The sequence below is a fragment of the Dioscorea cayenensis genome, chromosome 4 (assembly GCF_009730915.1).
Source record: "Dioscorea cayenensis subsp. rotundata cultivar TDr96_F1 chromosome 4, TDr96_F1_v2_PseudoChromosome.rev07_lg8_w22 25.fasta, whole genome shotgun sequence".
Lineage (NCBI taxonomy): Eukaryota > Viridiplantae > Streptophyta > Magnoliopsida > Dioscoreales > Dioscoreaceae > Dioscorea > Dioscorea cayenensis.
In genome coordinates this window covers 18451300-18463182 of record NC_052474.1, presented here as the reverse complement: position 1 = coordinate 18463182, position 11883 = coordinate 18451300, and the positions used below count along the sequence as shown (strand labels likewise).

General features: G+C 34.5%; 1 protein-coding gene and 1 long non-coding RNA gene across 2 annotated transcripts; one reads left to right on the top strand and one right to left on the bottom strand.

Annotated features, from left to right (window-relative positions):
• The first annotated feature begins 4430 nt into the window (after positions 1-4430).
• On the top strand, positions 4431-5067 carry LOC120257946. Its single transcript, XR_005535934.1, has 2 exons — positions 4431-4562; positions 4814-5067. It is a non-coding gene; the product is annotated as an uncharacterized LOC120257946 (long non-coding RNA).
• An 808-nt stretch (positions 5068-5875) lies between these two features.
• Positions 5876-10547, bottom strand: LOC120258737. The gene is made up of 9 exons (XM_039266175.1): positions 10296-10547; positions 8875-9294; positions 8630-8795; positions 8312-8553; positions 7282-8237; positions 6816-7183; positions 6476-6736; positions 6184-6390; positions 5876-5998 (listed from the first exon to the last, which is right to left on the bottom strand). Exons 1-8 carry the CDS (start codon positions 10524-10526, stop codon positions 6206-6208), a joined length of 2829 nt encoding a protein of 942 aa, XP_039122109.1. The 5' UTR covers positions 10527-10547; the 3' UTR covers positions 5876-5998; positions 6184-6205.
• Between the last annotated feature and the right edge of the window lie 1336 nt (positions 10548-11883).

The following is an 11883-nucleotide window of genomic DNA, read 5'->3' as shown; positions in this document are numbered from 1 at the left end:
CATGAATCAACTTCTGAACTCCTCCAACCATTTTTACCAAAACTGAGCCTTTCCCTAGTACTTCAACTTCCATATCATCTCCCAATTTCACCTTGTGATTCACTTACTCTTCCAAACTGTAAAATAAAATTTTCCTGCCTGTCATATGACTAGAGCTTCCACTTTCCAACAACCAAATTGAATAATCTTCACTCTCATCTCCCTCATGTACAATAAACAGACTTCCATATTCACTAGAATCTACTTCATTCTAAGAGTTTGAATTTGAACCTTTTTCAAAAAATTTTCTTGCGCAAAAATGAGACTAAGTATGGTCAAACTTCTTACAATTATAACATAGTATATTCTACAATCCTCCTCTATTAAATCTCTGATCATTAAACTGTCTCTGGCCTCTTGCAAACCTCCCAAATGGTCTTGAACTAGTTCTGTCTCTCTGCCATATATTACTCTCATTAGCAAACTGTTATCTCTGACCAAATTGCCTTTGATTTCGATAACCATTGTCTCTAAAACTGTCATCACATCTACCTCTCCCTCTAAAATTTTTGTCTTTTCCTCTCATTACACTTCTGCCACTTCTTGAGTCCCCCTCGAACAACAAAAGTCTTGTCATCATACTTCTTAGAGAATTGGTTAAATCTAGCTTTATGAGCTTGTAAGGATCCACTCAATTCATCTAGAGATACTTTAGACATATCTCGTTCTTCTTCAACTGAAGTCACAACATGCACAAATCATGAGGATAAACTTCTCATGACTTTCATCACAACTTCTGTATCTTTCAATTTACTAACCATTCCTCTAATTGTATTCACAACTGCCAAAACTCTAGTAATGTACTGCTACACTGCTTCCTGCTCCTTCATCTTCAACAAATCAAAATTTTGCCTCAAGGTTTACCGTCTCACTAAAACTATTCTAGAGGTACCTTGATTTTTATTTTTTATATAGTCCTAAGCCTCCTTAGCCGTGTCAAATCTCACTACCCCATGGAGAATAGTTTCATCAACAGCTTGCTACAACAAGAACAAGGCTTTAACATCATTCTCCAAGTCCTTTTCGTTTGGATTCTCTTTACTTATACCGTCTTCAATAATCCTCCATAAATTTTGAAATCTGAAAAATGTTATCATTCTATAACTCCAATGTTCATAGCCTTCATCTTTGAACACTGGCAGCAACGAGTGAGAAATCTCTGGTGTAGAAGAGGTAGAACTTGAGGCCATCTCTTTTGCTGGACAAATTTCACCTTCACAACAACTTCACACCCTTTATAAAAACTAGCAACACCCTTCTCAATTGTTTCACAAACTTGTTTTTTAAACAACAACTACTTCACACCTCCAAACTATAAGATCACAGACTTCTACCTCACCACAGCTACAACCTTGATTCACTCCACCAAAACACTTCAATACCACAGAACCATCAACAAAATCTACAATTCATCTTCAAGCAACCATGAACCACAGCTCTGATACTACTATTAAAAACCTTATCATCTCAAGAACAACATTGTAGTAGAGATCAAACACTCATACTTCATAGATCTTACATGAAAATTACATGTAGTTAAGTGGAAAAACAACAAAACTCTCACACTCTATTTCAGTATATTCAAACTTACTTAAAACCAAAACAAATCCAAGTTTAGTCACTATACACGTAGCTCAACCTAACAAACTCAACCACTTAAGCCTCTACCCTATTAAGCTGCATCAAACTTACTCTTATCTGTTGATGATAAAATCTGGACCATCCATCAAACTTCTAACTCAATCCAGCTCTCTTTCCTGGAACTTGAACCAAAGTCGATGATGCTCACATCTCCACTGTCCATCCACTTTCTCTCTAATATTACAACAAACATAATGGGACATTTAAACACTTGAAATTCCTCTTCTACCCTTGACTATATGAACTCAGCCTGCAAATCATATTCCTTTCTTCAGAGCAACTGAGACCTCTAACACGAAACCAATTTCCCAATCTGCAATCCCTTTTCATTTTAATCACTCTAACAGGGGTGTGGTTCATAAGGGAGAGAGGTAGAAGCACTACAAGTTGGGTGCAAGAGTAACTGGACAAGATTTTTGCTTCTTCCTTTTGGTTACAATACTTTCCAATGGCAAGGGTAGTCAATATACCCACATTCTGATATTATCACTCAACCATGGTTCTTTTTCTAGTGGTTCCATGTCCGATAATGGTTGGTTTTAAGTTTGAAAATGCTTGGTTGGTATAGAGTGTAGGGCTTTGATACAGTCTAGTTGACAGGTTTTTGCATCTTCTAATGCTCCGCAGCTCTTGTCTTAGTATAGCCGGGTTCTCTTATAGTGGGGAAGGTAATATCATTTTTTATATAGGGGGCAAATTACTGGTTATCATCCACAACTTCAATGCCTTTAGGATTAGGGCGATATGATCTCAGTTAAGTAGTATATGAAGCATCGTCATCTATTAGATCTTTTGTTGCAACAACAATGAGATTACTAGCATTAGCATGCAAAAATATTCTAGTTGAAGAGCGGGGATGCTAATACTGCTTTCTTTTATCTTGTGGCTTTAGCTAGGATACAACAAAACTACATCTCGAAATTATGTGATCAGTTTGGTGTGTGGATCATGGTGAAAAAAGTTGATGGAAGCACACATTTGCTCCTACTTTGTTGAACTCTTTTACTCCTAGGAGGTGTAGCATTGATAAGTTCCAAGGAGTGATCCAAAGACGGGTAATCGCTGAGCATCACCAAATGCTGATTGCCGATCTCTTTTCCAAGGAGATTAAGGATGCTTTATTCTCGATGGACCCCAAGAAATCTCTAGGCCTTGATGGCTTTAACCCAGAGCTTTTTCAGAAGTCTTGGCATGTAGTCAGTGAGGATATCACTAAGTTTTGCTTACTTGCCTTCAATCGTGTATAGCTTGCCAAAGGGGTTGAATGATACTATGATTGTGATGGTTCCTAAACGACATTCTCCTAAACAAAGAAAAGTGACATAGTTTTAGATTTCGAGAGGGGTTTTCGGTTAACCGTTTACGTGTTTAGATTTAAGGTTTAGATGATAAAGAGAAACTAAGTTTTTTTTTTATTTAAAAAAAAGTAGAAAAGGTTTTGGTGTGATAAGATGGACAAGACCTCAACCAAGCAATATTGTGAGATGGAGTTGATCCTCAACCGCTTACTTTAGCATAATTTATTTATTTATTTATTTTTTGATAAAGGAGATAAGCACATTGGACTTAATACCGTAGAGTACCAAGACCATAGAGTTTGGTCTCTGGGCTACCCATTCACCATTCTAATGAGATACCATTTGGCTACCATGTAGTTCTCACTTTAGCATCGTTATAAATCACTTTTGAAATATTAAATAGTAAATCTAATTTAAATTATTTAAATTTATCAAATAATTATACATTTTTTTATTGTAAATATTTTGGCTGGGTTTATCGAGCATGTTATCAACCAAAACCGAACCAGTATGTCAATTACAAGGTTGTCAGACCCGGACCGGCCCGGCCAGTTCAATCGGAAAAACCGGGAACCGGCCATGTGGCGGCCCAGGTATACCCCATTGAAACCGGGGTATGAAAAAAACTCGGTGTTAACCTGGTGACTCGGGCGGTTCAACCGGGAACCGATTGACCCGGCCGGGTCAATCAGGTCACAATATTTAAATTTTTTTTACAATATTTAATAATTTATTATTATTTTCTCATTAAAAACCACAAAATCGTGTATATTTATTAATATTAATTTATAATTTATAATCAATAAATAGAATTACAATATATATATCATAAACATACCAACAAAAATTAACATTTAAAAATAAAATCTATTAATATGTTATGTACATACTTTCTAAAATTTAAATTTATTAAAAAAATAAAACAATAAATGAGTGTAACTTTATTATAAAATATAAAAATAAAGTATTCTAATTAAATAAAAAATATAAGAATTTAAAAGAAATAAAAACTCAATTGAGATATAAGAATTAGTGAATTAAATTTCTTATTTATTTTAACAAAATCAACCAATACACAAACAAATAAATAAATAATGCCGAGAGAAGTTCGATAATTATATATTAATATATTAAATTTGTAAATATTTAAAAAAAAAAGTAAAAATAAATGACATAATTAGAAAATGTATATAAGGTAATTTATCAATTTAAATATCAAATTTGAGTAGTTTTTTATATTTTATATTTGCTAATTATTAATTATTATAATATTTTTTTTATATTTTATTATTGACCCCTGTTCAACCTTGGTTCAATCAGGTCAAACCTATTAACCCCTGACCCTTGCGCTTAGCCGGGTTATTGTCTGGGTCGGGATTTGCCAACCTTGGTAAATTAGCGTAGAAATAGCAACCCGAACCAAATTAGTTGGAGTAAAATTATACATCTTGATTGCTTCCTTTGAATTGCTCCAGGATGCGGTGGAATGTACTTCCGAGTAACCAAGAGATCAAGAAGATCGAAAGAGAGGGATGGAGTAATGAGCCCTTCTCATCCCCGCATGCATCCTTCCCTCTTCTCAAGGTGAAATGTTTTCAACATGTTTCTGTCTTTCATTAGATTGTATTTTGGTCTCTGGCATTTGGATTTTTTTTTAAATGAGTAATTTCTTAGAAGTGCGCATTTGTTTTTGGAAGATATTCTGAATTTTTTGAATGGAATTTTGTGAATTTTATTGCGGTATCAGTTGAAAATGTTCATCTTGTTCTACTTGCTATGTTGTTGTCATATGCTTGATTTGCCCTTTTTTTAGTTATTAATCTGTGAATTTACAGTGTGTAGATTCAGAGTGAGGGAGGAAAGCAGTGATTGAAGTCCACGCATGCTCTAATTCATCTGAATTTTCAACTGGTTTGAGGATTAGCTTGATAGACACTAAGGTTTCATTAACATATCAGTAAATAAAACCCTAGAAATTTTTTTTGAATCTGTTACCTAGGCATGATCTCACAAGAGAGCAATGTAGGCCTGTTAAATTTATGATGCTCTTACTATGAGAAATCCATCTTTGAGCCTCTTCTATCTTTAATATTTGATTCTTTTTTTCAAGGTGAAATTTGCTAAAATTCTAAGAAAGTACAGATCAAAAAATGAACATTTTATTTTCATGTAGAAGAAGCTCACAATTGAGTTTAAATGAATATTAATTAGTTAAAAACATAGTAAAGTCATCAACAATCATAGAGACAAGAACAAAACCACACTTGTGCTTGTTCTTTATCATGCACGACATTTGGTCATATAGCACCATTCTTCACATACTACATCAGCTATAGTATGTATGACACAGCAATGGCAAGCACTAAAAGCATCATCAAATAAAAAAAATAATTCCATGCTCTGAACCTGTCATCTCCATCATGTGTGCCATCCCATGACAATAATGTGTCCTTCCCCTCTATTATCGACGTTCCTTCCTCAACTGATCTAATGTGTGAAAGAAAATGTGGAAATACTTTTTTATGTGCATTCTCTCCAATCAAGAGATCAGAGTGCCCAAAACCATCTACCACAACTCTATTATGTTTAAACGTAGGTTGGTGCAGCTTCATATACTTGTGAGCCAAAAATGATGTCTCTTTTGTTACTAAGAGTGTTCTTCCACCAGATACATAGAGTGTTGGTACTGCCATCCTCTCAGGGTGGATCAAATACTCATTTCTTCCTTTAGGATCTACAATAAAGCCTGATAAACATATTTCCCGGAGATGTGGGAATGCTGATAATGGGAGCCTTGTGATGTTTTGCTTGTTTAGCCATTCATGAATGCTCTGGCTCACATTCTCATGCCAAAACCCATTTCCAAAGATACCTGAGAAGAGATTGCACTCACTTAAGGTGCAACGTTCATGTCGTGGTATTAACCTCACGATTGACTTCACTAACAAGTGTCCAAAGCTCTCAGTAGGCTCCTCAAGCATAGATATTATTTTGTTCTTACCCAGAATAGCCATGCTCATCTGAAAATTTTATTTTGAGTTAGTTCTAATCAAAATATTGTTGTGTTAGAGCACTATAACTTATGGTTATAGAATTTATCTGCTGTTGTTGTTTGGTCTAAAGTTTGAAGTTGAGAACATTGATTTTGTGTATATGTTAAAAAAAACTAACTTGAAAATTTAATGTGAGCATGTTTGAGACTCACTGGAATGAGAGGAAGCTTCATCTTAACAAGGGCTGATTTTGTTAGCTTGTAAAACATGGAGGCGTTGACACAAGAGAGAGATGCTATATGAGCTGCAGAGACATAGCCTCCTAATAGAGCAATATGAATTGATAAGCCTCCAACACAATGTGCTATCACATGAATTTTTCGTATTCTGACCATGCAGCTCTTGAATTTTAGTAATTACTGCAACAAAATAGTTCCCTGAAGTTAAAAAAAAAAAAATTGATAATTTTTTGCTGAGAGGTTTCACTATAAACTTAATAGACACCTGCAGGAATGTCAAATTTTGCAATGTCTTCAATTGTGAAGTTGTTTGAGGCATGCTTGGGATGAACTCTTGATTGAAGGCTCCATGTCTCATATCCTTGTTCAACTAATGTTCTTACTAAATCTGTTGGTTCAGTTGGTAGGCAAAAGCTCTCACCTGAATAACCATTGAGCAAAAGAATTGGATACCTTTGCCCTTCAGATTTCCATGTATTAACATCCCCTGATTTCCACTGCTGGCAACTGATGAAATGGCCATCTCCTGTTCCATTTACAAAATGAAAGTTATGTGTTATGACTTTCACATTCATCTTGTTTTGTTGTTGTTTAGTTTTACTTACCTGTTTTCAGTTCATGAAGAGTGCTAGGTGGATATGTCTTGGTATCCTTGTCAAAACTTGTAAGTCTTGGTTCAACTTCTCGAGGGACTTGCGATATGTATGTTCTCCAGAGGCTTTGCAAAAGAAGGTATATAAATCTTCTTTTTCGATTCCCTCTCATGCTTATCAAGCTCTTAAGAAGCTCAACTACTGACAAATGAAGTTCTCCCCTTAGATCAACTTTTTGTTCAATATCTCCATATACTTTGGACTGGTTATCATCCTTTTCACTTAGTCCTCTAAAATTCACATGCAAGGTCCTGGACTCTTTCCAAGCATATGTGGCCATAATATAAGGATTCATCACCTTCTTTCCCTCCATTAGATACCTGCATTTCTCAAATAAAGATAGGCTATAAGCTAGTATTCCCATGAAAGTATAAAACTAATAACAACATAAGATTATCAGAATTGTGAAATTCACTACCTTGAGCCTGACTGTGATGCTAAGATTAGCCTATAGTGCATGTACTGTGTATACGGAGTTCTATCATTTAGTGCAAGAAGGTCTATTTCTCCATCTATAATATATAATGGTTCCTTGCTTATTGCTTGGAATAGAACATATCCACCAACCTTTCCTTTAAGAAGTGGATGTGAAAAGGTTATCTTACACCCTGAGTTCATTTTCACTGCAAGATAAGCTGTGCAAGGCATTCCGCCAATGAAACCTTTTAATGTTTCTTTGAAGGTGACATTCTCTTTGTCCTTCATTATTTGAACTCCACTATGAGATTGTAATCTAACTGATTTCTCTGAATGCATTGTGCTATCACAAATTTCTTCTGCTAATCTTGTTGTCATAATAACTTCATTCCGCCGAAATTGGTTTCTAAAATTCTGGACCTCCTTTACTAAGTGCTTGCTTATGTACTCAGATGCTGTAGTAATTGTGAGAATTGGGTTTATACCTATTGAACATGGAATTAGAGAGGCATCACATACATATAGGCCCTTATGTACTGCAGGTTGATCACCGCTCATATCAAACACTTGACCTTTAGGATTGCAAACACCATTTGAAGGATCTAAAGCTGCATTGCATCCACCTAAAAGATGAACTGATGTGCTCCTATACCTTGACATGAACAATATCCCGCCTAGCTTCTTAGAAATGCTTTGAAGTGCCTGAATTTTTCGCAGAAGTAAAGGATCATGTGCTTGTGTGAATCTGATCTTATTCGTCTCTTTATCAAAAGTTATTCTTCCATCGCATGAATCATATCCCATTACATTCAGCACCATGGCTTGGCTAGCTTTTAATCCCATCAAATGCTTCATCTTGTCAATCAACCCATGCAGAAACCAACAACCATTTGGCCACCCATAGGTTGCTATCCCTTTGAACAGCATATAAGGGTATGATGTTGGCAGGACTGCAGCCTACAAATCATAACACCTAATGCACTATTAGTAAAAATTCTGGAATTGTTAATATTATGTTTGTAAGTGATAACCTGTATTGTGAAGCCTAGTGAAGAAGTATATGATGAAGTGATTGTTGGCCCTGGACGATCTTGCAATGGAATTGTTGTGAATTGCCTTTTGTTTAAACCATAAGCATTCAATGGTGCTTGGCTTCCAGCAACATAGGCTACATTGTTTCCATTACAGCTAAAGCCATAGCCAAGCATCGGTGAAAGACTCAATCCCCTCCTCTCAGAATCAAACAAAATTTTTGTTGTGCCTAAAACTCCAGCTATATGAAATATTTCAGTTTATATTGTTTTTCGGCTATTGTACATTGAATGTGAAGATCTTTGATAGTGTCATACCTGAGAGAATCACAAAATCTGCCGATACATGTTCAAGATTATCAAAGTGTACTTTCCATCTTCTATTCTCTTTTATGCTGTTACACCTATTTTCTTCACCATCTCCTTGAGCATCTGTTTTTATAATATAAATGATTTCACATTCTGTTTTAACTACACATCCAGCCTAAAGAGGAATGAAACAAAAAAGCTGTTATAAGGGCAATATATTTAAAATGAATAAAAATTAAGGTAGAAGTTAGTGCCTGAATAGCTGAAGTTATGTAAGTCTTGTCATTGGAGTTTTTTGCATTGTATGGGCACCCAGATAAACAATTTCCACATGCCACACAACTTCCTATCTCTTGACCTCCCTTTGTTTGATGTTTTAACTCCTGACCAAAATTTATACCAAGTTCTATTTTATCTGCTCTGAAATTTTCAATTTCTTCTTCAGCTACTTGCTTCATGACTTTAGCACTAGAAAACTCTGAAGGAATGCTGTTTGATCCTAACATAGCTGAAGCAGTTGCTTGACAGCTCTCCCAATCATTGTTCCATTCTTCTGGCCATCTTGGATTTCTCCTTGCTCGAACCGGTGTTGCTGTCAGAACTGCTGCATTTACAAGAGAACCTCCTCCAAGTCCACAAGCCACGCAACACAATGTATCACCTTGTTCATATACCTGTATATCCTCCCAGCTATGATATCTCAATTGATTAATGGATACTCATACACGCAGAGTTTAATTCAGTTTTTATTTATCTTCTTTACAGCTCATGACTTACATAGGCATATAAATATAATAGAGTCTAGCTTGTCACTTCTTTGTAGTTTAAACCTGTGTTATATTTGGATTGGACATGAAGAATGAAAAGCTCAATTATTTTGGAGATAACTGACAACATCGAATCACATCATCCTATTTAGCTCAGTTCATGTTGTTACACTTTAAGTGCTAGGACCTTTGTATCCTCCAAGGTGTAAGGCGCAAAAGAAGCAATCGCAGGAGTGAAGTAAGACGTATATAAATAAATAAAATTATATATAATATAATATATATTATACTATATATTATACATTAAACTCTAAGGTAAATATAAAAAAAATTCTTAAGATTAAATGTCCAAAATAGTTGAGTTTTGAAATACTAACACATTTCCAATGATTGAAATTTTTATTAAAATCTTAAATACTTAATTACATATGGGTAGTTGGTTTATACCTTTGCTCATAAGAGTTTACTATTCTCGAAAACAATATTAAATATATGCTTTTTATAATGTTCCCCAAAACAAAAATTTAAAAAAAAAAAAAAAAACCTTAATCAAGTGCGCATTTTTAGCGGTTTTCAAGACGCCAAGAGGCATCTAAAGTGCAACAAAGTGCACTGCCTCACCTAGACAAGCTTTAAGACATTTATCATGGAAAACGGTGTGTCTTAGCGTCTAGACGCATCTAGGAGTACCCCTTGAGAACACTAGCTTAGTTATATTCTATGACTTTGGGGCATATTTATCTTTCAAGTCAGATAAAGTTGTAGAAGTAATGAGCATCATGAATATCAAAAGAACAATGAAAATTATGGAACAAACTGAGTGTCTAAATACACGCATGCTTCATTTTATTATTATTATTGGCTAACTTTCCAACAAAACTAACAAGAAGATGTCTGAATGTTGTCACCTGAAAGAGTGCTTTGTCTGAGCCAAAGCCAAATCCCCATTTACTAAACTCCATCTTTGTTGCAGCCAATATACTTAAACTGTTTGTGGGAAAGTCCTGAGCGCTCCATTGCTTCCCTTTCTCAATGAGACAGACCTTTGCGCCTGCCATTGATAACCTGCATGCAACTACTGAGCCTCCATAACCAGAACCAACAACAATAACATCATAGCTTTCTTCTCCTATTTCCATTGTGTGTCAGTGAATATAGGGAGGAAACATGAGAAGCTTATCATTTTACATATATTAATGCACAATTCGTATACAAACGAACCATGTTCTCTTTGGATGTTGGACTTTGACTCATTCCTTCAACTATACAGAAGGCCAGCTCTTACAATTATAAAAGTAGTTGTGAATCTCAGATAAATAAAAAAGGCCTTTGAAAGTTTTTGTTTTTGTTTTGAATGTAGGTGTACCAATTCAAAATGCTAATTAAGTAAAGAAGTTTCAGCGGCTTTGTCAATAACTTTGTTCATTGAGTAATTTAATCATGAAGCCCTTGGATATATTAGTCAAAGTTTTACTTATATAACAATAAAGGGTTTTTCAAATACTTCCAATATTTTTTTCTTTTATGTTTAAAGTTCGATCAAAATGTCGACATGGAGTTGATGGAGTAAGATTAATTCATTTAATTAAGAAAAAATGATGAAGACTCATGTCTCATAAGTTGTTCTTCTTGGTCTTAATTTTTTGTGTGGTCTGAGAAATCAACCACATCTTCAATTCTTCTCCAAATTTGATACAAAGTTTTAAGACTTTGACCAAAGAAAGAAGGTACCTATTGTCTTTATTTAAGAAACTTATCATTTTACAGATATTAATGCATAATTTGTATACAAGCAAACCATGTTCTCTCTTAGGAAGTTGGACTTTGACTCATTCATTCAACTATAAAGAAGGTTAACTCTTGCAATTATAAGAACGGTTTTGAATCCTAGATAAATAAGGCCGGCCTTTGAGAGTTTTTTTTTATTTTGTTTTGAATGTAGGTGTAATCAATTTAAAACCCTAGTTTAGTCAGAAGTTGTAGTTGCTTTGTCATTAAGCTTGTTTATTGAATAACTTAATCATGCCGTCCTTGTATATGTTAGACAAAGTTTTACTTACATATCAATAAAGGGCTTTTCAAATATTTCCAGTATTTTTACCTTGTACGTTTAAATTTTCATCAAAATGTCAAGATTGAGTTGGTGAAGTAATCTGAATTCATTTAATTAAGGAAAAAAAAAGTAAGTCGTGTTTCTTGATCTTCATCTTTTGTGTGGTTTTTCTCCAAATTTGAAAGAAAGTTTCAAGACTTTGACCAAAGAAAGGAGGCACCTATTGCCTTTGTTGAAAAAGCCCTGATAGCCTGATAGGCTGATTGTTTCTATGCAATTGTGAACGCATCTAATAATTTATAATTGTATTTCTAGTTTCTTCTAAGTTAGATTTAATTGCATCAAATCTTTGAAGATTTGAGGTGTGTAATTTTACATTTTAAATCCAACTTGTTTGTGTTTTATTAATTTTTTGCATGTAAGATAAGGGGTTTTTTTAAAAA

Bases quoted from the DNA above. Each gene is read 5' to 3' on its own strand.
- LOC120258737 (XM_039266175.1), bottom strand. From the start codon at position 10,526: ATGGAAATAGGAGAAGAAAGCTATGATGTTATTGTTGTTGGTTCTGGT. The intron at 8,554-8,629 runs GTATGACACTAT...TATTTCATATAG, and splicing joins AGATTTTGTGATTCTCTCAG to CTGGAGTTTTAGGCACAACA. The intron at 6,737-6,815 runs GTAAGTAAAACT...TAAATGGAACAG, and splicing joins TCTTCATGAACTGAAAACAG to GAGATGGCCATTTCATCAGT.